Below are 26910 nucleotides of genomic sequence, written 5' to 3'. Positions count from 1 at the left end.
GGCATCTGCGGCTCCAGGAGCTGCAGTCACCGAGTCCGGGTCATGATCTCTTTTCCAACAATGTGATCGCCATAGTCTGAAGCAAGCTGGTCGGTGATAATTTGGTGGTGGAGTTTAGTCATACACAGGTTTATGATTATTGTAATTAATAGTAATAATTCAAGGACTTTACGTTAGTTGGTGTTCTACAAGAGTGAATGTGATGGACTGTGAGTCTCCTTAGCAAATGTATTGCGGTTTTCAAAAGTCAGTTTCACGCTGGGCATGATTTTCTCATATAAAAAACAGAGGATTGAGATCTAACTTCCACCTGGGAAAGGGCAGGTTAGAGAAAGTGATAAGGATAAATAATTTTAAGAAGAAAAAAATTATACATGTTCAAAAAACCAAGAAAATAAAAAGCATGGTCCTGGTTGATTCCAAGGGTGAAAAATAGAGTAGGAAGTCCAAAAAAAGGCCTCAAATTTAATCTCCTTTTTTTTTTTTTCGGAAGGTCTTGGGTGGCAAAAGAGACCCAGCTTTTATTGACATTTGAAGAGAGATTTTACCTAAAAATTAATCAAATCAGCAAATTTGTTGATAACCCCCGAAATAGTCACATATTTGCTGTTTGAAAAGACCTCTCCTCCTGTCCAACCTCCAGCTTGCAGCCAAATTGATAAACTGATAAACTTGCACCCAAGCAGATAAACTGGTGTTTAGCTTGTTTTGACACCCTAACCAAAGGAAGAGCTTGATTTTAAGGGGAACAGAGATCTTACAAAGAATGCTATCAAACTTGCATTGAATGCCATAGATAGGAGTGCAAGTCAGATGATTTTTCTTATAATGACAGGCAATTGAAGCTGCAGGTCATTCATTTAATCACTATTTCTACACTAAAATACACGGAAGAAGGTTAGCAATGATCTGACTATGATATTGGCATGCCATTTCACTCTGTAGTCCCATTACTCATTGACTTCTTTTCTAATGTAGATGCTTTTCTCTATGTTTCATTCATTCATGTTCCTGTCCGTGCAAGCTAGAAGCGTTTCTCACGCCATATTTGAACAAAATATTGCCTTCTTATGAGAATTTCATTTGCGGAATGAATAAACCTAGCCACCGTGGGACTCAGTATTCTTTATTCCGTCTTCCAGGGCTTTGGCCAGTTATAAGTGGTGGCATCATCTGCTGTACAGTCTGCATCTAATGCAGTTCATAATGCAACCAAGGAGCGGACCTCCAAGGTAATCAGGTCTACTGAAATCTGCACCTTATCAGATGATCGCTTACTTGAACCGAATTACAAACACTTTAGCCTTATGACAAGTTTTTATTCTTAGTAAAAAGGCAAATAATCCTATCATTCTAAAAGTAGAAGCAACTTGTTCATGCATTATACACCAAGCTTCAAAGTGGATGAGAAATTTATGATCGTTTCCTCATAAAACTGAGCCAGTATCACAATATAATAGGCAACAAATATATTGCCCATCTTCTTGTTTTAATTTGATCAGTGTAGAGGGGCATAAAGGAAACTTGATCTTATTATGTTGGCTAATGTCATGTTCTGAATGAGTAGTTGTAACTCGTAAGGTCATACTGAGAATTTGACTATGAAGCAGAATTACAGACGTATGTGCTATGGTGGGAATTCATATGTCAGGCTACTAGCAGCTTGAGAGAAGACAAAGTCTGTAGATTTCTGTGTTTATCAACAGTAGGAAATATTTAATGAGGGGAAGGGTGCGAACTTATCCGCCCAGAGGACAAAGCTATAAAATTTGGCACCTCTTGAAGCCACCTTCAACAGCTTCCACACCATCATACCTCTTCCCTCCTTTTTCTCGCTTCCTCCCTTCCCTTCTCCTTCTACAACTTCCTTCTTTTGTTGCTCCTCTCCTTTTGAAACTCCACCTTCTCTTCACCTCCTCTTGCTTCTTTCTCTTCTTTCTCATCCCTCTTTAGGAGGTTCCTTTGTTACCCCCGTGGCAGATTCTTTACCCTCTTCCTTTGGCGGCCTCCTCCTCTGCTTTCTCATCAGCCTGGCCAATGAGGGAACGGAACTTTGGGACTTCTATGCTTTCTTCTCCTCTACCACCACTTCAACCACCTTGGGCTCTTTGGAAGGTGGTTGTCCCTGTTCCCTTCCCCATCCTTGACTGAGACCTGAAGGGTCTCCCCAACCACCTTCTACAAATCTTGACGAGGTTCCCACCGCAGGCGCATTGGAACCATCTCTGTCGTTAATTTCTTAGAAGGGTAAGAATTTTGGTTATGGGAACACAGCAAGACGGAAAGAGGCATCAGGGAGTATCTTACCACTTCCATCATTCCCTAAAGAAGTATGTGTCACGTGTGAAGTGGTGGTCTTGGCAGTTGACACTTGGGTACACGAATCATCAAGAAAAAAAAAAAAAAAGAAAAAAAAGGCTACATGTGTCTTAGATCGTGGAAACAATGGAAACCTTGGGAGTTATTGGGCGACTTCTGAGGGTTATTTTTTTGGCACAATAACTTTTGAGAGATTTTCCCTCAGAAAACTTCTGAGAGAGTTTGGGAGGGAGTACGAAGGAGGTAGTTGGGCAGTTGGGTGTCATTTTGGACTCAAAAAGGACTTTGGAGGACCGGTGCATGAGCGGTCGCACATGGATTTGGTGGCGTGTTGGCCCCATCGCTGATCAGTTGTGAGTTCCGATCTCCTCGGAGGTCCCGAGCACATGGAATTTGGGTCAGGACGGGTTCGGGTAGCAGTACAAGTGATGGGTCTGAATTTTATGAGCTGGGATGGGAAAGTATAGAAGATCATTTCAGGGTCAGATTAGCCCTACGATGTGACTTGTACTCTGGTATATCTGCCTAGTAAATTTCCAGCTTACAAGTCAAGGATTAGAAAGAAAGCCTGATTGTCATATAAACTGGATTTGAATTATGTGCTAGGTTTGAATTATGTCATAGGGCAGAAACTTTAGTTCCATTGGATTTGAAGTAGCATTGGATATCAGTTGTATTGGCGTTTGGCATCTGAAGCGATACAGTTCTTCTCAAGTATGCTTAAGTATAAAAAATTACTCTCTCTCTTTTTTTTTTTTTTTTTTTTTTTGATAAAGAGGAAGGTAGCGGAGATCTGCCACCTAATTTTTATTAGAAGAAAGGGCTACAAGAATGTACAAAGTGAAAGAGACAACTAAAGAATGGCAATAAAGAAATACAACAAAGAGGTAGGGCATCCAACTTTCAATTACACATTTACCCACATCCCAATATTGGTCTAGATAAAGCATCAATTATAAAAAACTCATACAATAAAAGGCCACTTTAATATCCACTTTCAGCACACACCTTGAGCCTGTAGAGAACATCTTCGTATCATCTAGTTTAGAAAATTTACTGTAGGTTGCACTCATTTATGTAACACAAATATCATGAGGCTCTAATAGGTGAGGTTGTTAAAATTTGTTATGAGTTGTTTTTTTTTTTTTTTTTTTTTTGAGAAAATCAGTATTGTAAAGTTTGGCCCTCTAATTTGCTAATTCCCTGGTGGGGGGTTAGTATACAGCTATCAGTTGATTGGAGTAACTCAATTTTCATCCATGCTCAGCTTGAATATTGATCTGATTAGGCTCAATTTGAACCTAACTCAAACTTGGATCTCTAGGTCAAAATTAGTTTTCGGTCATGTTCTTGAAAAACTTAGATTAGTCAAGCTCGGTAGATGGACTCTGGGATGCTAAGCGAGGTTAAGGATCTAGTTATTGGATTATTCTTGTTCCAATTAAGTCAAGCTTTGGCTTAAGCCTGGACAAACCGGAAACTATATTTTATTCAATTTTTTTTAACAAAAAAAAAAAAGAGTGAAGGACGAGCAGAAGCTTCACGTGGTTTCATTATGAAAATGAAGCGGTGTAGAGCTTAAACCTTCTATCAGAGTGGACGGGAAGAAGAAAATAAAAGGTTACGTACCCAATCCTTTAGAGTATTTGAAAGTAAAAAGCTTGGAAGGGAACAATTCAACTCCCTAGAGCCTTTTTTTCCCCCAAGCTTGGATTGAGTTTAAATTCATGAATGTTACAAGCCCGAATCAAACTTGATTTAATTTTATCAAGCCAACCAAAGTAGGCACATCGTTGGCTTGATTTGAAATTAGCCTCAACTAAGCTCGATAAGATGATATAAGCAAATCAAGCTTGACCTCAAACTTTAAATCTGAAATCAAATTTCAAGAGGTTGATCGGAACCATGCTCTGCCAACTTTGGACCCCCCGGACTGGTAGGCTAGGGTTCGAGAAGGGTGGTGCAACCTAAGAGAATTTGGTTTGCTTTTTGAGGGATAAATGTCCCATTTGCCTGTACCAATCAGGTGCCATGCCACATAGAAAATTGCTGTGCGCTCCATCATAACTTTTTTTGGCCAGTATGATGATTCATCTATCCCCATATCAACAACTCTCCAAGATATCAACGGGCAAACATATATAGGAGTTTTCATCACCCAAAAAAAAACATAGGAGTATTCATCACCATACAAACACGTAAACAGAAAACTGATCCATTTTGCAACCAAAAATGTTCATTTGCATCATGCCATCATGTGTCCTCCAACACAACAAACTAAATAAAAATACGTGTCTCAACTAAAATAATCATGAATAAAGACTAAAATTCTGTGCAAGCCAGCAAGTCAACAAAATAGATTAATAATTCTCTAGGGGTGGAAGAATCTTAGCTCTGATTGATGGACATCTAACAGCCTTAACAGTGCCGTAACCTTGTCGTAGAGGGCAAAAAGACGCATTTCAAGGACAAGCAATAGAACTAGAATACCCCATGGGAAACACCAAAAGCGACCATCACCATTTTGTTTAGCACCCACGTTGCATTGATCCTCCCCATTTCCTCCTCTTTTCCCCAAGGTCCCACAGTGGTCCTTGAAAAGGGGTACCAACCTTCCACAAGCCAGTTCATAAATTTAACATAGAAGGAGGAATCGAGGACGGAAAATACGCAAAAGCAGCACCAGGACATCACCCGCCAGGTCACCCATCCAATGTCACGGATGCGTCGCTCTATGAACGTATCCCCTCCTGCCACGTCGGATGGAAAGTTGAGTGGGTGATGAGGTGATGCCGCATGGAATTATCGTTGGGGAGAGGGCCCCAAGGAAGCATGGGTTTCTCCAAACCCAATCAACAACCCATAAAGTTGACAAAGGGCTAGGGTGCTGAAATGAGAGCTTAGGAGCCCCACCCTCAACCCAATCACCATCCATGTGGTGGTTTTGAGCTATGCTGGACCCCAACCATATTTATTCCAATTTGACACCACACCACACGGCTTAGAGGCCCCACAATCCCCTCCAATCTTTATTCATTCCTTCATTCATTCATTCACTAGTTCCTTCTCATGGAACCACAAGAGAGAATAGTATAAAAATAGAATCAAATCATCCATCCCATTCCGTAACTCAACTTACATTGTTAATCAAATATAACCAACCTTACCTTTTTTTTTTATATATTTATTTTTCCCCTGTATGGACGGTAAGGGAGAGGAGAAATCTTGGAACCTTTTTCGCTGTCAGGAGCCAAAAGGGGCGCGGTGGGGAATTCCTTTTCGCCTCCTCGAGCTGGGGAAAGAAGAAGACGACGAAGACGAAGAAGAAGAAGGCGCGGGGAGTCCGATGCTGTGCCTCGCCACCTCACGCGATCCCTCTCCGCGGTCAGGTAACCGCGTGGTATCCTCCGCCGCCATCCCGCTATCTCGCGCCTCCTCATCGTTCTCCCCGCCCCCCGTCAGCACGAAGCTCGCGTCCCCGTTCCTCTTGATCCCCACCAACTGCATATAGATCGAGGGAAGATAGAATGAAGTGAGAATAACTAACTTGAAGATGGACGCACGAATCTTGACGAGGAATGGAGAGGGAAACTGGAATGTGGGGGAATGGGCCGGGGGTGACCGACCTTGCAGCCGAGGGAGCAGAAGCGGAAGGGGTCCAGGAGGGAGCGGGCGCAGATCTCGCACGTGTGGGGGGAGGCGGCGGCCTTGGAGCTGGCACGCGGCTGGGGACGCTCGTTGAGGAAGATCACGCGCGCGCTGTTGATCACGTACGTCTGCACCCCGGTGATGTCCAGAACCTTCTGGATCTCCGCTACCCGCACCACGTCGTGGTACGATGACCGCCTTATCTGCGTCCCCGCCACCGCCCACCATCCTATTCGTTAAATCTCGACCAACAAAAAGAAAAGAAAACCTAGAAACCTCAAATAGATCGGGGAATGCGCCGGACCTGGATGACCCGGTGGCCGGAGTGGCGGTCGGTGCGGCAGTAGAAGCAGAAAGCGGCGGCGGCGCCGCCGGAGGAGGTGGAGCAATCGAGGCAGTACATGTTGCATTCGCTGCGGGCGGCGTCTGAATGGGAACGGCAGGCGGCGAAGAAGGGGGTGGTGAGTAGGGGCTCCAGCCACGGCGGCACCAGCGACGCCGCCACCCTCCTCATCATCATTGCCCCGCAGGCCGGCCGGCGATCGCAATGCCGGCAATGCGACGACCGGAGAGAGAGAGGAATAGAAGAAAGGGTGAGGCGTGGGGGATTTGCGAACTTAGAACTCAACAACACAACAACGCCTCGGCCAGGGGGGACGGACATTATAACACTAAATTAATTATTGATGGGAGGAATAAATAAAGGGGAGCGGGATTCAGCCGATGGACGGCTGAGATGGAGAGAGGTTGGCTAGGGAAGACACTAGGCCGTCGGATGCGGAGAGGGGATCGGGAGTGCTCTGTCTTGCCTTACGCTTCTTGGGGTGTTCTTTGCGTCGCTTCATAGGCGCTACCACCGCCGGGTCGGCGTTTCCGGTACGTAAGTCCAACCCCACGGATCGGCTGTTTGGTTACCAACAGAAAACATTGCTGTTCGGTGACGTTGCGGGGTTTGATTGGCCATGAAGGTGGAGAATTCTTTTGTGGGCCCAGGGTGTATTTAGGTTGGTGAGGGAAGGATAGCGTGGGATTGTGTTTAGGGGGAGACAGACGAGCGCGTGGCTTGCGGGGGTTGGAAAGGTGGCCTTTTTCCGGAAGGAAAGGGCCCATGTTGATCACACGTGGACGTGGTCGCCACATGTGGCGTGACACCAGTGGTCTCCATGGACACGGACCGAACATAAAATGACAATTTTGCACTTAGATATTTAGATATTACAGTACTTATGACGTCTGGAAAAAGAAAAAAAAATTAGGGTGCAACAAAGTCATATGGAATGTTTTCGGACCTAAACAATATTATTGACGTGGCAAGTTGTGACTCAGATTAAAACCATGTTTATTATTTGATGCTTATGAGAGGTACGAATCTGCTGTTATCACATAGCTCAAGCCGCTTTTATGACATTTATGGGTGTCATATAACATTACTTCTATTTTTGAGAGGAGCGATCACTCTATCCTAATTATAAATATGTTACATCCGAGACTATCCCAAGTAAATCTCAAAAATATATATTATATATTTGATTAGATTTAATTCTTGCTTCGATGTCCAATGACATATAATCAGTATTCAAGATGTGAAGACGTATGACGCTTGGATCAAATTGATAACAAACTCATCAGTACCGAATTCCTAGCACAAATTTGTGAGTCATACTGGTTAAGTGGGATTTTTTCTTTAAAATACTTGATGCTTACCCCTTGTAGAAGTATTAAAGTTTCACTTTTGACCAAAAGTTTTCATTACAATTTGTTTGACCTATTACTAGTGACTTGGACAACTATTTTGATGAGGTGGCAAATTCCCTTTAAATCATCTAAAGATACTAGCATGTGCTCGTGGGTCTATTAACACAATGGAGTCCCTCTCATACTAATATCTCCTTAAGTTATGGTGTTGCACTTTAAAGTAACAAGAAAAAAACATATAAATTTATTCTTTACAAATAAGCAAGAACAAGTTAAAGGAAAAGGAGACAAACATGTAGAACTTGCACCAAGCATCTTTAATGAGGTGTGATGCCTGCTTTTTTTTAGTAGTAATCGTTGGAAAGCAACTATTTAGAGTTTTAAAAGATTATATGAATAAAGAAGAGTAAAACTAAAGATGCACCAACCAGGAACCTAAGTAAAAATACATGAACTGCGATGGGTATGGAAAAAACGGGTTGTTATATGTTGCTCATTGTTCTTGATTTTTTCATCTTTCATCAATAGGAGATCACATCATAAATAATAACATCAGTGCCATATTCTAAAATATATAGAAAGGCTAACGAGTAGAACTACTATGAGGTTCTATCCAATCTTTTTCTCCCCTCAAGAAAGCAGTAGTACAAGGGTCAACATGAAATTTTGTTGCTGATGATTAAAATTTTGATGGATTATAAAAATCACTTAAGCAGGTAGAACTGAATGTTGGACATTTTCGCTTGACTACAAATATGATCAATTAATTATAAAGCATTAGTACACCATGTGCAAAAGATGCATGATGGACAATGTTCAGAGATTCACTCTTCCCACATGGTCTTGCCATCATAAGATAACCTCATATTGAACAAAAGCATGTGATCAATCCGGTATCACAAGGGCAACGAGGTACCAATCATGTAGGGTGATCATCTAATGCCTTTTTTTGGGTTTGATTGGGATAAACCAAGCACATGAGCCAAAGTTTCATCCCAAGCACATGCGACGAGGTATATCCTTCGAGCAAGGTTTTGTTTGATTTGGGATGGTACCGATAAAATTTCAGCACTAAGTTCATCCTTATGCTCTGTAAAATGAAAATCTTTTCTATTTTTTTTATTTATCTGTCATTAAGAATATTTACTTAAATAAATCTAAATTATCAAGATAGACCTTATCCTCATTTCATTTTCATTTTTCTTTATTTATCCATTTCTTTCATTTAAATATTTTTCTATTATAAAAAGAAAAGTCTAAATAACTATGTAGATAGATGCGCATAAACACCAAAAAAAAAAAAAAGAAGAAAAATGTAAAAAGAGATAACTTGATCTGTCACGCCTACGAGAGTAAAAGGGCCTTCATAGAGAGATTGCTACTCCTAATATTTTTTAGCCTTACAACTAAGAGCTTGTTTAGATAATTTTATTGGATCCTCAACATTGGAAATATAATTTTTAGTATTGAAAAACATGAGGCTTGGTTCAATCAATATCAACTGGATCTCTCCCTGTCTATTTTTATAGGATAGGAAAAAATTTTCCATAGAGTTCTTTTTTCTCCTCTTTTGGAATTCGAGCTAGCCTACTCAGGAGAAATTCAGAGAATATAAGCCGAGCCCACTTATGCTCAACCTTGTTGAATCATACAAGATTATCTAAATAGGCTTTTAATGCATGATTTAATCTCAGAATCTGTCACGCCCCGAACCCAACACCCGAGTCGGATACGTGATGGCCGCACACTCTTTAGAGCAAGCCCTAAAGAATATGCAAGGCCAAATTAAATCATTACAACCTTATCAACCATAATATTTAATTTCAATAATGATTTATAAAACTTGCATAATTACAATTAATATTTCTTTAATCCTCTGATCAGGTATCAATGGTACTCTATCTATGCATCCGCTCACTCACAAATCCATACCATAGCCAACCATGGACATCTTGTAACTCTGAGAAGAAAAAGAAAATGAAGGGATGTGAGCTTTACAGCCCAGTAAGAATTTCCATATCACACCAATATAATAATATAATCTGAAAATAATGATAGGCAATAACACGTAAAAGTCGATGTTCACTGTCCAGAATACTGCAAATATTTATAGATTATCTGTTTATCAAAAGAGATGCATCATCATATGTTAAATAAGTGAAACAATTTTATTCAACGATTGTTTCATGTCTTATCTTTTCATTTTCTTCTACTATCACATCATCTGTAATCCTTTTCTTTTTCGCTTTAGCTTTAGCTTTGACTTTGGCTTTGAACTACCAGGATCATGCGACGATCTTTTATTCGGATCGATTTCTGTGATCTTCCTCGGATCGAAATATTCATGATCTTTCTCGGATCAAAGTGGCCATGATCTTTCTCGGATCAAATCATTCATGATCTTTCTCGGATCAGATTCTTCATAATCTTTCTCGGATCATGTTATTCTTCCACACATAAGCCTGTGGGGGCTGTCCCAGGCATAAGCTCCTGGCAAGCTATTCCACATGACAAGACCAGTCCAAACCATATTTTTCTTTCTCTTTATATTTTCATGAAATTATGATATTTAACTTCATTAATCAATTCATCTTTTGCAGTGTAATAAATATGTCATACACATAATCATGCCATCAATTGCTGATACATTTGTATTGATATAGCATACTCATGCTCAAAATCACATAAATAAATAACAATATCTCAGATATAACAAATTCATCGATCTCAAATCCAACGATGCAAAATCAATGAGATAAAACCAACGATAAAATAATATATAATGATGATCATGTACAGAAATTCTTACCTTTACCGGTGACTGATCCAAGCACAGAAATCAATGTTCTTCTTTGATTTATGAATTTCTTTAACAAAATATTCCACTCGATATCATTTGCAGACAATCATCTCTTCGTAACCCTGATCAAATATAAAGATCATATATGGAGAAAATTACCGATAATCGATCCTAATAATACAGATCGAGGATCTCTCTTAGGATTAACCAAAATTAGGATTTACCTAAGTATCTGGATCCTCCACTGATCCATAAGACTTCTAGAGAGAGAAAATCCATGAAGAGAGAGAAAATTCTAGAGAGAGAAAGTAGAGAGAGAAAGTGGAGAGAGAATCTTCGTATTCTTTCGATGAGGCAATCATGATCGAGATCATCAAAGGTCCTATCAGGGTGACTCAATATGAATCAAGTGTTACAAATTTCAAATAGAATCGGACTGGGATCAGATCTACCGCACGAATTTTGGAGCAATCTCAAATCATCATATTTTTATTTCAAATTTATCCTAGGGTCTGTGATGTAATCAGAGAGAGAGTAGAAAGATTCTAGAGAGATAAAATTCATAAAAAGAGAGAAAGATCTAGAGAGAGAAAATAGAGAGAGAATCTAGAGAGAGAAATTGGAGAGAGAAGGTAGAGAGAGAGGGGAGAGAAAATTTTTCTCTCTTCTTCTTCTTTTTTTATTTTATTTTTTTTTCTCTTTTTCCTTTTTTTTTCTTTTCTTTTTTTTTTCTTTTTCTTTTCTTTTTCTTTTTCCTTTTTTCTTTTCTTTTCTTCTTCTTCTTCTTTCTTCTTCTTTTCTTTTCCCGCAGCCTCCCTTGAATGAAACAGGGGAGGACCGTGAGGTCCCCCCCTCGGTGGCTCGGGCTCCGACGGCTTGATCGGAGATCCGACAACGGCGGCCGACCATGCAAGCTGGCCGGCGACTAGGTTTGGCCGGCGAGCTTTCTCCCTTTTTTTTTTTTTTTCGAAAAACAGGGGATCCGTCCCCTTTCTTCATGATTTTCGGCCATTGGCCGATTGCCGACGGTCGAGATTTTCAGGGAAGGAAGAGAGGGAGATGGGGGTTCGATCTCGGGAATGGGACACCGCAACCGGCGGCGCCGGTGGCCGAAAAAGAGAAGAGAGGATCCGGCCGAAACAAAGCAAAACAGGGATTACCTTGTTCATGGATTTTCCGGTGATCCCGAAGGCCGGCGAGAGTGCACGAAGCCATGGAAAGGATGGGAAAGAAGAGAGGAAAGAGGAGAAGGGCTTACCTCCGACTCCAGTGAGGTCTCCGGCGAGTATTTGAGATGAACACGATGAGGACATCCGCGGCTTCAACGGAAAAATTCGAGAAAAATAAAAGAAAAATCCGGTGCTCGTCGTGACCAACCTTAGAGGGAAGGAGAGGGGGTTTTATAGGATGTAGGGGAGGTCGAATCCACCTCGGATTCAACCTCTCCACCGATGATTTGGGTGGAAGAAGACTCCCAGCGGGAGTCTTCTTCATTCTTTTTTTTTTTTTTTTTTTGTAAGGCTTTGGGCTTTTTGGGCCGGGGTGTTACAGAATCCATTAGAAAACTCAGCCTAATCCTACTGAATTGCCCAAATAGGCCCTAAATCTAATGGAAAAAAATTGTGTTAGTTTAGATGTGCAAGGAGTGAGCATCACTCTTGACCAATGGACACCTTTAAAACCATGCTCGCCTCCTTAACTCCTGCTTATTGAAGTCCACTGAACAAGATAATTACTTAATCAGTTAGGACTAGTCTAAAATGCCTAGAATACTTTGGCATTAGAAGAACAAAAATTGACGGTAAATTAACCACCCCACCAACAAAATTATCAACAGTAAAATCCTGCCTCACCTAAAACACTGTCAAAGGTAACGTAGCCGCCATGGCATAGAAGAGCTATCGGGCCAAACTATGGCATGGCACTTATAAAAGAGGTGAAAACCACAGTAGCCAGTGTGGCCGAGTGTTTTACTTAATTAATTTAAAAAAAATTATGTATAAAAATAATTTAATTTTTAATTTATTTATCAGATTGATATAAAAAGAATAAAATATCAATTTGAATGGCGTTTTATCATCACCACGTCATCCACCTTTTTCCTCCATTTTCCACGAAGACGATGCCAAAAAAGAAAAATTAAAATCGTCAAATCAAATGGTATTTTTTAAAACGTCATTCCCAATGACGTTTTTAAAAACGTCATATTATTTGGTGATTTTAATTTTTTTCAAAAAAAATAAAAAAAATAAAAATTATAATTTCAAATTTATAAAAAAAATTATAATTTTGATAAAAATAAAAATTATCATTTCAAAGTAGTATCTCCATTTCAAATTATTTTTTTAAAAAAAATATCCAAAAAATAAATTGGTGTAAAAAAAATTAAAAATATAATAAAAAAAGAATTGAAAAAAATAGAAATTGTAATTCTAAACTTTAAAAAAAAATTTAATTTTAATTCAAATAAAAATCATCATTTCAAATTACAATCTCCTTTTCAAATTAATTTTTTAAAAAATACCATAAAAGAAGAAAAAATAAGAAAAAAATAAAAAATATAATTTTGAATGAATTTTAAAAAATAAAAATTCTAAGTTTAATTCAAATAAAAAAGAAAATTTTAAATTATTTTCTCCATTTAAAATTAATTTTCTTAAAAAAAATATCTCCAAAAATACTTGAAAAATTAAAAAAATAAAAAAAACATAAAAATTGAGAAAAAAATGAAAAAAATAAAAATTATAAATTTAAATTAAAAAAAATTAATTTTAATTCAAATAAAAAACATCATTTCAAATTACTTTCCCCATTTCAAATTAATTTTTTTAAAAATTTAAAAAAATAAAAAATATATTAAAAAAGAAAAAAATGAGAAAAAAATAAAAATTATAATTTTAAATTTAAAATAAATAAAAATTTTTATTTTAATTAAAATAAAAAATATCATTTTAAATTACTTTCCCCATTTCAAATTAATTTTTTTTAAAAATATTAAAAACAAATAAAAAAATGAGAAAAAAATAAAAATTATAATTTTAAATTTTGAGAAAAATTCAAATTTTAATTCAAATAAAAAATATAATTTCAATTTATTTTCTCCATTTAAAATTATTTTTTTTAAAAAAATATCCAAAAGAAAATCTTAAAATATTAAAAAAAAGTACCATAAAAAAAGAAAAAAGAAAAATTATAATTTTGATTTTAAAAAAATAAAAATTTTAATCTTAATTCAAATAAAAAACATCATTTCAAATTATTTTTTCCATTTAAAATTAATTTTTTTAAAAAAATATATCAAAAAAATAAAAAAATAAAAAGTGCTATAAAAATGCAAAAAAATTAAAAAAATGAGAAAAAATAAAAATTATAATTTTAAATTTAAAAGAAATAAAATTTTTAATTTTAATTAAAATAAAAAATATCATTTCAAATTACTTTTTCCATTTCAAATTAGTTTTTTTAAAAAATATTCTAAATAAAGAAGAAAAAAATAAGAAATAAATAAAAATTATAATTTTAAATTTTGAAAAATAAAAATTCAAATTTTAATTTAAATAAAAAATATAATTTCAAATTATTTTCCTCATTTAAAATTAATTTTTAAAAAAAATATCCCAAAAAAATCTTAAAAATTAAAAATTAAAAAAATCATAAAAAATGAGAAAAAAATAAAAATTATAATTTTAAATTTAAAAAAATAAAAATATTAATTTTAATTCAAATTAAAAATATCATTTCAAATTACTTTCTCCATTTCAAATTAATTAATTTCTTTTTCATACAGCACCGTACATAGCTGTTCGTGCCCGTACCAGATCGAGATATACCAGTGCGGTCCGATTCATCTCATAATTAAATTATCTGATATATTATTATTATTTATATTATAATTTCTATAGTCCTTTTAGCATAACTTTTTCTCTTCTAATGTTCTGAGACACATTAGAGTATGTGTATCCATATCCACAAAGTATAATATCTGATCATTTGAAATTAAATAATATAAAATAAAATCAATAATTAATAATATTAAATAGAATAAAAATATCAAGTGTATAAAAAATAGTACAATAAAAGTTTCAAAAATATTAAGTATAAATCTAAAAAAGACTAAGTTCCACAAGGACGTCGTGGTGCCCGTGGTCGCTTGGACCTTCTCAGGATAGTCCTCAACGGCTGCTTCTGCTCCTGCTGTGATGGCTCTTCCCCTATATCAGTGGAGGAGTCTGCTGGTTATACTACTCAGGAATAACTGATGCTGTCAGATCATCTACGGATTGAGCGACCTGCTCAACCCTCTCATCGGATACACGAATGGGCCTGAAAAGAAAGTATCATACTCATGTGGCCAACTGGTATCCGATGATATCATCTGAGAGATGTAGGAAGAAGAAGGCGCTGCCATCTGTGGATCAAAAGGCGATGGCATCTGTGCAGCATCTAGTGATGACATCTATGGAATATGCGGTGATGGCATATGTAGAACATATGGTGATTGCGTATATCTCATATCTGGCGCATCAGTTGCTCCATACCAAGACGCACAGCTATATGGATCAACACCAATCGCCACCAATATTTCGAAACTTGTTCTCTCTATCTCACGCAGTATCCAAATTCGTTCGTCCTCATCAGTCGTAGATAAAGCACGACAAGCGTCCAACACAAGATCCGATACAGAATCAGTATACAAAATAAAAATAAAACAGTCAATATACTATAAAATATAAAATAAAAATATAACACAAATAATATAAATTAATTTTTATAGTCTTACCAAAAGACGCATAGCAAAACTCTCGCCCTCGTATTCGAAAACTGCATACCGAGGCTGTCCAATGACTCGCATTGTAATGCTAAAAAATCAAGCCATGTAGTCTTCGATATATGAATGGCCTCTCAAAATGGGATCACCATAAACAATGTGATCTCGATGTGCATTCTAAATATCAATGTACTCTGCATGTCTGATACGTCAGTCAATATGAGCTCTCCCTCGTCGATCAATACGATGAAGTCCCTAGCTGGTATCAAACTGCTCTGGGATGCTCTGAATTTGACCAAACTGTCACAGGACACGATCGGAAAGATGCCACTCTACCACATCAAAATAAATAAGTGGCACCCTTGCAGTCCATATGTCATGTCCAACTGTACATATCTGCGGCAATATAGCCAATATCTCATCTGTATATGGCTCCCACAAAAACTGATAGAGTTAAAATAAAAAAAAATTAGTAAGCTAAAATTTTAATAGATTATGAATACTGTAAAATGATATTTGTAAAAAAATTAAATTTATCCGTCTATATGTATCAACTAATATATCCAACTGGCACCTATAAACTCGTGCTACTCTCGTTGATACGTGATGAACGTTGAATGCAACGTTCTATCTGTTTCACAATCTACTCATGTAAAATAAATTTTATCGAATTTAAAACAGTAAGTTTCAAATAAAAAAAATAATATTTTTATACCTATATCCCAATGGTCCGTCTAGTCTAAATGGAACATCAAGATCATGCTGCTCTGATGGCATCTCGAGCAACTATCGTCGTAATGAACTGATAGTCGGCATACGCTCCCATACCTAAATCTGTAAATTTCAAAACAATCATACATGATATACCCAATGTGAACTATAATTGAATATTAAAAATAAAAATTTTTAATTCACATATCTGTAATAATAAAGATAACCACCAATCTCGCTCTGATCAGCATAAGAATCCCGACACATAGCTCTGTACAGGCAAGCTAGTACTGCACTGTCCCAACTGAGTCTACGAGCGAAGCCTAAATCCTCTAATAATGGCAAAAACATCAACTTCATCTTATTCGATTAAGTATCGGGTAACAGGACCCCACCTAACAATCGCAGCACCTAACCCCTAACATACTGCTACACCATCTCCTTTGGTGCATCATCCGCAATATGAAAATGTCGATAACGATCATCCGCAAGAGGGAGAGAGAGAGGAAGAGGGAGAGAAGAGGGAGAGAGAGAGAGAGGAAGAGAAAAAAGAGAGGGGGCCAGCCAAGGGAAGGGGAGGGGCGGGGCGGCCGCCGGCGGCCCACCGACGGGGGTGCATGGGCCCGCCGCCGGCCGTCTGTCGCCGATGGGCCAAGGAAAAAGAGGGTGAGAGAGAGAGAGGAAGAGGGAGAGAAGAGGGGGAGAGAGAGAGGAAGAGAAAAAAGAGAGGGGGCCGGCCAAGGGATGGGGAGGGGCGGGGCGGCCGCTGGCGGCCCACTGGCGAACCAACCGACGGGGGCGCGCGGGCGTGTTGGTCCGCCGCCGGCCGTCTGTCACCGGCAGGCCAAGGAAAAAGAGGGAGAGAGAGAGAGAGGAAGAGGAAAAAGAGAGGGGGCTGGCCAAGGGAAGGGGAGGGGTGGGGCGACCGTCGGCAGCCCACCGGTGGACCAACCGGAATGGGCGCGCGGGCCCACCGCCGGCCATCAGTCGCCGGCGGGCAAAAGAAAAAGAGGGAGAGAGAGAGGAAAAGGGAGAGAAGAGGGAGAGGGAGAGGAAGAGGAAAAAGAGAGGGGACCGGCCAAGGGAAGGGGAGGGGCGGGGCGGCCGCTAGCGGCCCACTGGCGGACCAACTGGCGGGGGTGCGCGGGCCAGTCACCGGCCGTCTGTCGCCGGCGGGCCAAGGAAAAAGAGGGATAGAGAGGAAGAGAAAGAGAAGAGGAAGAGAGAGAGGAAGAGAAAAGAAAGAGGAGGGAGCTCACCGCTGCCGGAAGCTTGCCGCCATGCCGCCGGAGAGGAGAAAATGTCTGAGAAGAGGGAGAAGAGGGAGAGAGGATTTTTTTTTGTTGGGTTTCACGGTTCAAAAATGCCAAAAGGAATGACGTTTTCAAAAACACCATTCTCTTTGACGTTTCTTTTCAATTTTTTTCTCCTTTTTTATGGTATTTTTAATTTTTTTAATTTTCTTTAGTTATTTATATATAATTTTTTAATATAAAAAATTAATTTAAAATGAAGATAGTAATTTGAAATGATAATTTTTTATTTAAATTAAAGTTAATTTTTTTATTGATAATTATAATTTTTTATTTTTTTACCATTTTTTTTCTTTTATTCACTTCTTTTATGGTATTTTTTTATTTTTTAGAATTCAAATTAAAATTTTTATAATTTAAAATTTTAATTTTAATTTTCTCTTATTTTTACCCTTTTTGCATTTTTTTAGCTATTTTTTTCTTTATTTGAAATATTTTTTAAAAAATTAAATTTAAATTAATTTAGTAATTTGAAATGATGTTTTTTATTTGAATTATAATTATAATTTTTATTTTTTTCAATTTAAAATTATAATTTTTATTTTTAAATTAGAACTATAATTTCTATTTTTTTCAATTCAATTTTTTCCCTTTTTTCTTTTTTTATGATGTTTTTTATTTTTTTACACCAATTTTTTTTTATAGATATTTCTTTAAAAAAATAATTTGAAATGGGGAAAGTAATTTGAATTAAAGTTAAAAATTTCTTTACAAATTTTATTTCTTTTCACATTTTTTCCCTTTTTTTCACTTTTTTATGTCATTTTTTATTTCTTTTATTTTTTTGAATTCAAATTAAAATTTTAATATTTTTTATAATTTATAATTTTAATTTTAATTTTTTCTCATTTTTACCATTTTTTACTATTTTTATGAATTTTTTTTAGATATTTTTTCATTTGTTTGGAATATTTATTAAATAAATTAATTTGAAATGATGTTTTTTATTTTAATTAAAATTAAAAATTTAATTTTTTTAAATTTAAAATTATAATTTTTATTGTTTTTTATTTTTTAAATTTTTGGCTTTTTTATGGCACTTTTTATTTTTTTATTTTTTCGGATATCTTTTTTTTTAAAATTAATTTGAAATGGGAAAAGTAATTTGAAATGATATTTTTTATTTGAATTAAAATTAAAATTTTTATTTTTTAAATTTAAAATTATAATTTTTATTTTTTTTCATTTATTTTTTTTATTTTTTATGGTATTTTTTATTTTTTTAATTTTTTAAGATTTTTTTGAGATATTTTTTTAAAAAATTTAATTTTAAATGAAGAAAATAATTTAAAATTATCTATTTTATTTGAATTAAAATTAGAATTTTTATTTTTTAAAATTTATTCAAAATTATAATTTTTAGTTTTTTCTCATTTTTTTCTTCTTTTATGATTTTTTTTTAAAAAATTAATTTGAAAAAGGGATTGCAATTTGAAATGATGATTTTTATTTGAATTAAAATTAAATTTTTTTTATTAAAATTTAAAATTATAATTTTTATTTTTTTTCAATTCTTTTTTTATGATATTTTTAATTTTTTTTACATCAATTTTTTTCAGATATTTTTTGAAAAAAATAATTTGAAATGGAGATACTAATTTGAAATGATAATTTTTATTTTTATCAAAATTATAATTTTTATTTTTTTATAAATTTAAAATTATAATTTTTTTATTTTTTTTATTTTTTTGAGAAAAAAATTAAAATTACCAAATAATATGGCGTTTTAAAAAATACCATTTAATTTGATGATTTTAATTTTTTTTTTGACGCCGTCTACGTGAAAAATAGAGAAAAAAATAGGTGATGTGGCGACGATAAAATGTTATTTAAAATGACGTTTTATTTTATTTACATTAATCTGGTATATAAGTTAAAAATTAAGTTATTTTTATAAATATTTTTATTTTTAAATTAATTAGATAAAATACTCTAGTGTGGCCTATACTAAAATTGATCGTCATATATTTAAAAACGCCATTCCAAATGATATTTTTAAAACGTCATTCGATTTGACGATTTAATTTTTTTTTTGACATATCTACGTGGAAAATAAAGAAAAAAAAAATGTGTGACATGATGACGATAAAATATCATTTAAAATAATATTTTATCTGATAAATAAATTAAAAATTAAATTATTTTTATAAATATTTTTTTAAAATTAATTAAGTAAAGCACTCCAGTGTGGTCTATAACAAAATTGATCGTCATAAATAGCCCATTATTTTCACTCCGTACCAGGCATGCGAGTTTGTTGCAGGATGAACTCACCGGTGGTGCAAGGTCAATTTGCTGTTACGAGCTTACGGTCGTTTGTTTGTACGGTAAAAATGAAACCTCAAAATGGCAGGCCATTGATGAGTGTGATTTTTCTTTTTTTCCTCCTGCCTTTATTGCCATGATGGTATTAAGTAATATAAATGGATTATAAAGTATCGACGCATCCAGATCCATTTCATTGATATTTTCGTAATGCCAGTTTTTTTAACGTGTGCCTCCCCACTTCCGTAGATTTATTTGGGCCATCGAACATTACTCTTCACCAAAGCACATCGTACCTTCTTAACTCCCGACTTAATGGACCCTAACGAGGTGACTATATTCAGTGGTTTAATTACTTGAGAGCACGTGTATCACCTTGATTATTTATATACGATCAAAAAATTAAAAAAAATATATCTTCTATGCGGCCCTTTTGAATGAGGTCTTGTATTACTGTAAGTAATATCTATTATGGTATAGAAAGAGAGAATATTATTAGTTTCTCATTGATTATGAATCAAGATAAAATCTGACATATATAAGAAAGAATTATCTATCTCACACGAGATATCTTTTAAAAGATGAAATTGTGAGACCCATGCATCAAAGTAGATAATACTTCATGTACCGAACCATGAGCCTTTTGTCATTATAGTGACGTGCCAGGAAGGAGACCACTCCTATAATTGTGGGGCTCCTCGTTCATACACAGACTCTCCTTGATGGAGAGCTATATTATGGTGTAGAAGATCACCACGTGAGGTAACTTTTAAAGGACAAAATTATGAGGCTTATAGATCAGAGCAGACAATACCTCACATGCCAAGCTATGAGTCCTTGGTTAGTGTTCGAAGTGGATCGGACTGAAAAGCGGGCTTAAGCTTGAAATTTTTTGAAAGACTCAGTCCCGAACCTGATCCGAGCCCGATCCGAACCTAATTGAGCCAGCCCACCATCCACACCGTCTCTCTTCCATCTCTTAATTTAAAAAAAAAAAAAACTAAGCCCTAATCCAATTGGGGCAGTTGTTCTCCTGCTCCCGCACAGCCGTCTGCCATTGATATGGCATTCCTAACGACACCACTCACGTTGAACACCGTCAGGTAGCAAAGCAAACTGATCTGGTGGAGGTGGATGCTACAGAAACAAAGCATGTCTAGCATCAACGACTTGTCTGCAACCTCTGTCGTCACTGTCGTAGATGGTCTAACCTCTAGAGCTGATCAAACATGGGCAGCGAAGAGCTAGTGATGAGAACTAAACAACAGTGGCTGCAGTTGAGCATATACTGTCGAAGAGCTTGTCAAAAAGGCCAAGGTGGTAGGTTTGTTTCGGGAACCGAACAACTGTGAATGCCAGTACAGTGTGTGGTGGCAGTCCTTCACTCCTACACCAATGTGAACGGGAGGCAGGAGCCCTTGAGGAGGTCTGGAGATGGTTGAGGCTTGGGGGCAATCAAGAGAGAAGCTTCATTATTAGGACAAATCTCAGAGCATATGTATGATGGATAGCGTGCAATCGGGAATTGGTGAAATACAAGGGGTAGCGTGGAGCATTATGCATCGTGGGATTTGTCGGGCTAGACTTCAGATAGCATGCAATTGGGAATTGATGAAATACAAGAGGTAGCATGGCATGTCATGCACCGTTTTGGGATTTATCGGGCTGGATTTCGTGCTCGGTCTCGGATCAGATCTGGACAGGACCAAAGGTATATCCGAGCCCAATCCGAAATATAAATAGGCTTTATAATTAGGCTCAAGTCTAATTTGAATTATTTGGGACCTATCTCAAAGTGCGGCCCAAAATCAGATCGGTCCGAATCCAGTTCCAGCCTTATCTTTGGCTACAACAGTATCAAAGTTAATATAGACCATAATCCATATTGATTAGGGTACAGTACAGTACAGGCTCATTTAAATTAATCATAATGTTTGTGATTAGTTTGAATGAAACTGATTTATTAATCTGATGAGGACATCAGAACTTAAATAAATGGAGTGCGTAAAAAATCGTGCCGGCATATATTTAGTGCTATAGTAGTCATGTACTGATTGGATCTTGGATTGTTACATAACGGGATGACTTGGCACAGCGTCCATCGCAATTATTGCGCCGCTCGTGGCGCACTCAAACGGGCTCGTTCTTGAGATCGCGGTGGGCAACCGGGCTGCGTGGCAAGTGGTGTTGGACGACCCAACCCGATTGTGGATGCCAAGATGGTCTAAAACTTTCCGCATGTCTCGATAAAGGAAGAAAAAGTTCCGGAATGTCCAACGCCGGCAGCTACAGGGCACGGTGATCGAAAAAGATATATTGGTACGTGACAGTGATTTGACCGTGTTCGAGTACGAACGCACCACCATGGATGGTGTCAGTTCCACGGTGGAAACGAGACCTCAGGCTTAGGTATTAGCTGTGATCATCTGTCATGATTGCACGAGTCATGGAAATGAACGAGCGAGAGAAACTTTCAAGCCATCTAGGCCAATTATTTCGATATTCCCGTTGCTATTTTTTTTTTATAGCATGAAGGCAAATAAGCGTGCGTTTGATTCATGAGTGAAATTTGAATCAAAATCAAAATAAAATTAAAATATTAAAAAAATTAAAATATTCTTATTCTTCGAAGATCCAACATAAAAATGAAATCCTTTACAACCAAAAAGTTAAAAGAAGAGCCACCCATCTCACTCTCATTTTCATTATAATCCAAGTCCAGCTTTTGCCTGGCTCATACTTCGAGTACTTTTTGAATTAGATTTTCTTAAGACAATTTGTTTTAAGTACTTTATATGCAAATATCAACAATATCTTTCCCACCCAATTTTTATCTTGAGTAATAGGAGAAACATAGACATCCTAGCCTTGTGACCAAGTCTAACTAGGAAATTATTGTGTTCTCATCTTGATCTTCTGCTGCATGGTCTGAAAGGAATGATTTAACCTGTAAAATCTGCCATATGGCGCATGGTTTAATCTGTAAAATTTATGCGATGCATGAGAGGGCATACCAGCAGTTGATCAATAAATTGTCAAGCAACTAGTGGTGGGTTAGAGAATTTTTTTTTTTACGTGCACATGAACATGAATGGTATAGCATTTCCTGCGGGCCTATTGGGCACCGCTCTTAGCGAACGCACACCTTTTAATACATCTCAGCCTTCTTATCTCCTGCATGATGAACATTATTAGAAATTTTAAAAAAATTATAAAAAAAAAAAAAAAAAAAAAAAAAAAAAAAAAAAAAAAAACAACTCTTCCGCCTTTACAAGTCTCTCCATACCCTTGGCTGGCCTACCATTTTTGCGGTCATCAATGGTTAGCATGTAATAACATATTTATAGGGTCATGGGTACTCAACGTCCAAAGCTTGTTATCTATCAAAATTCTATATAAAAATTCAGACACTTAAATCGACGGATCCGAGAGTATATAAGCATCATAAAAATTTTTAATCCATATGATATGAAACTATTATTTTCATCCCTCTCAAATATAAAGCCCAAAGGACATCTCCTGGGATGAAGGACAACATATGGATTAGTAAGTGGCAGTGTGAAGATTTAGATAGATAAGAAGGACCGATAGGCTCTGATATTTTATTAAGATTCTATCTAAGAACTCGGATATTTAGATGCATGGACCCAAGAGTATAGAAGCATTATAAAAATAATTATCATCAGCAACATCATCTAGTAGTTTTCTAGCATTGTGACTCTCAAATTGTAGTTATCATTGGTCTCTAGAAAAAATATCTTTACGCTAGTCTCGTTCAAAAGAATGATAGTAGCCGGTGCTGGAAGTCTAATTGAAACATCTATCAGATGTTAACGTGGCGTATGAGTTTACATGTGCCGTGCAACGGATAGGGTTCATGCATCGAAGCAAATGTAAGGTCGTTGGTGAGTCCATTGACCTCTTTCATACGCCAATGAATATGGCACGAATGGCGTCATTCCGCTGGAAACCTTTTTCCTACTGCGCCATAGAAAACAAAACATGGAGTAAAAAATAATCTCTATCCTCTCATCATGAAGAATGATGCTCATTTTTAATCAAGAGAAAAGAAGAGGAATTTGTAGCGATTTAGTCTGTCTTTATTGTGAGATTTGGCTCTATTTATATAGATGTTTTCTAGTAATGATTGGAAATGCAGTCGGGTATAACTAGCGTCCCAGTTGGAGTTTAATAGAGTGATACAATATGACAAAGATCAATAGGATTGCTGCATATATCTACTAATTTCCATGTTTATTGATCTATGATTCTATATATATAGCTCACATAAGTTTAATATGGATACATCCGATAAAATCAAAAAATAAAATATAACCAACTACATTGGGAGAGAAAAAGAATCCATCCGAATCCTACTACTACTAGAATGATCCATGATGAAGTTTGATTCTATATTTTGATATCACTTAGTTAGTATGTCTTCCTTAAGTGTGTATCTCAAATAAATCTAGGATCACATGAAATTCTTTAAATCAACAGAATGAGCTGGACCTAAGTTCGATCCCTATTCGGATCTTGTTAGGACTCAGATCAGGTTAATGATATATCCATGCTCAGTCTGAAAAATATATACGTTCTATATTTGAGCCCAAATCATTTTCAAAATTTTTTTCACTCAACTCAGTGAGAGCCGAAGCCGGCCCGGTCCAATATATCTCAGGCCTTCCCACCCCCAATTCCAGCCATATTTAGAGTGTTCAAGTTTATAATTGTCAATTTTCTTTTCTTGATAATTGCAGTGAGCTGGCATGCCGCCAGCCAGATTCTCATTGAAAACCTTGGCAATAGACCCCAGTTATAATAAAACAGTGTTTGCTATTGAGCTACCATCAATTTTTCCTATCTATCCTCAAGGCCCATTGGCAAGGTACCTGATACCCAATCGAACCTAGTTCTCCGATTCCTAGCACAAAGGCATCGGTGGTTCTAACCTTGTCGGTTCATTACTCAGTGGGATTGGCATTTATTTACATGCCTTTCAACCTTGTCGGTTCTTGAACCAGTGGGGTGGACATTTGATGGTGCTTTCTAGCATGAATCTTGTTTTGTTCTTTCCTTGTCGACGTTGATATACACGTAGAAATGCTGCGATCAACAAGGCTTAAAAAAGGCAACTTTCTCATCTTTTTGCTCCAAGAGAGCTATAAGTACATAATATACTTTATTTTTAAATAAATAGAGTAATTCTTTATACCTCATGTGCGGTGTGGAAAAATATATTATCTCATCTGATTAGCCATCACTTTTTAATACATATTTAATTTTTAAAATTTTATTTTTTTATTTAAAATTTTGAATGACGAAAATATTCTTTCTTTTCTGAAAAAATTATGATATCCCATGGTCATATTATTACATTTTACGATCAATTTATGACTTTTTGTTCACAATTTGACTGTAGGATATCATAAGAAAAGCAGAGATATTTTTGTTATTTAAAAATTTTATAAATTTTTAATGACCAAAATGCCCTTCTCTCTTTATAACTTTTCAAAAAAATTATAACTTTTTATGTGCAGGAAGTCATAACTTGACTATATGATGTCATAATATGGTCACAGGATATCATAATTTTTTCAAAACAGGAGAGATATTTTTGTCATTCAAAATTTTAAACGAAAAAATAAAATGACAGACATTAAATATGCTATTAAATACGCATTAGAAAACGATGGCTATGTGCTTCAATATGATTGGATGGTGCGCTGCACGTTAATTTTATTACACCACACATAGTGCACAAAGATTTTCTCTAATAAATATCGTTGCATAACAAGATAGCAGTCTAGAAATTTCATGAAAAAAAAAAATCAAATGCAGCCAATTATTTTTAGATGTGGACAGGAGGTAGCATAGCTATCCTTATTTTGTTAAAATAAAATCTCAGAATTTATAAATACAGTTTAAAAGAGCAACAAGTTCTAGTTAGAACCCAATCCAAAAAAGAAGATTTATGGACAATAAAGGAACTATACCCTATCCAAAGAAAAAACTTTATGAGCAAAACAAAACTCATATCCCACCATAAAAAGAAGCTTTAGGAAGATACATAGTGAGGAACTGTAATATATCCCATAGCTCTTGATGTTGCACTTGAAATTTAGTACGACTCAAATGCAGCCAATTGTTTGTTTTTTTTTTTTAAGAAAAAATAATCCCCGAACTGCACTAACACCCCCGAACGGTAGACGACCAATGGGAACAGAAGGACGGCAGCTGGGTAGATTAGCCTTTATCCTTGATGGATGTAGTGCCCTGTTACGACAAACTGTTTCAGTAATTAGTAGCTATGCGGCCTCTGTTACGCCTAAACTTATTTCATTTAAGATCCGTTTGATTATATCAAATTACAGAGTAATCTAATAATTTTAAAAAATTATTTATTTAAAAAAATAATATTTATTATTTTTGATTGATGAAAGAATTATTTCAAAAAATAATATTAAAAAAAGATTATTACATTTGATTGGAGATAAATTTATGTAGGAATATGGTTAAATTTGCAAATATACAAATATATCTTTAAATATAAAATAATTTTTTAATATTAGAATAGTATTATCATCTTCAATTAGTTTTTATGTAATGAGTATAATCATATGGTCTTTTACATAATATTATCTTCATTTTAATTTTTTTATAAAAAATTTTTATTGAATAAATTTGAAAAGACATCAGAACAAATTTAATAATTATATATGCAGTTCTATTGAGCGTATTTTTGTCAAGTATGAATTACCATCATTTTAAAATTTATCAAATATCAATATTTTCATGATATTTATTTTTTACTTTCTCTTTCTGATAATAAGTATAGGGCCTATCAATTTTTTTATTATTTTTTTTTTCTTTTTCATACCAAATATGATAATCTGATATGAAAATTATTTTTCATACTAGATTATCTCCAACCAAACCGTCTTTCAGGAATAATTTTTTCAAAAATAGTCATAATTTAGATGTGGAAACCCAAGGCCAAAGTAAACGTAGAAACTAAATCATCGCAAACTTTTAGATTATAAGATAGTGTGGCTACCCATCAAATCTTCGGTAGGGGGTTGGAGATGGTCTGGTTCCACAAGAGAAATGTAAGCCACCGTGGAACCTTAGAATTTCCAAATTCTACATCCCAGTCCAATTAAGAATGCCATTGGAGGAGAGAAACCAGGGGTAAATCTCTACCATCTTGTTGAAATGACCTTACTGAAGTGTGAAACGATCTTAATGAATTGAAGCAAAGCCATAGAACTCAAAAGGCTAACTAGGCTATGGCCTGGTGTTTACAGCTTTACAATGGGGGTGTTAAATATTTGAATCTTTGCAACTTGATTTCGTATGTAATTTCGGGTGGTGGTGCTCTCATTGTTATT

The 26910-nt window shown here is 35.8% G+C and overlaps 1 protein-coding gene across 1 annotated transcript; it reads right to left on the bottom strand.

Moving 5' to 3' along the window:
* Window positions 1–5325: 5325 nt before the first annotated feature.
* Window positions 5326–6794, bottom strand: LOC105055636 (uncharacterized). The gene is made up of 3 exons (XM_010937534.4): window positions 6272–6794; window positions 5946–6170; window positions 5326–5820 (listed from the first exon to the last, which is right to left on the bottom strand). Exons 1-3 carry the CDS (start codon window positions 6629–6631, stop codon window positions 5563–5565), a joined length of 843 nt encoding a protein of 280 aa, XP_010935836.1. The 5' UTR covers window positions 6632–6794; the 3' UTR covers window positions 5326–5562.
* Window positions 6795–26910: the final 20116 nt, after the last annotated feature.

Source organism: Elaeis guineensis, chromosome 12 (assembly GCF_000442705.2).
Source record: "Elaeis guineensis isolate ETL-2024a chromosome 12, EG11, whole genome shotgun sequence".
In the NCBI taxonomy this organism is placed as follows: domain Eukaryota; kingdom Viridiplantae; phylum Streptophyta; class Magnoliopsida; order Arecales; family Arecaceae; genus Elaeis; species Elaeis guineensis.
This window is presented reverse-complemented; position numbering and strand designations above follow the sequence as displayed.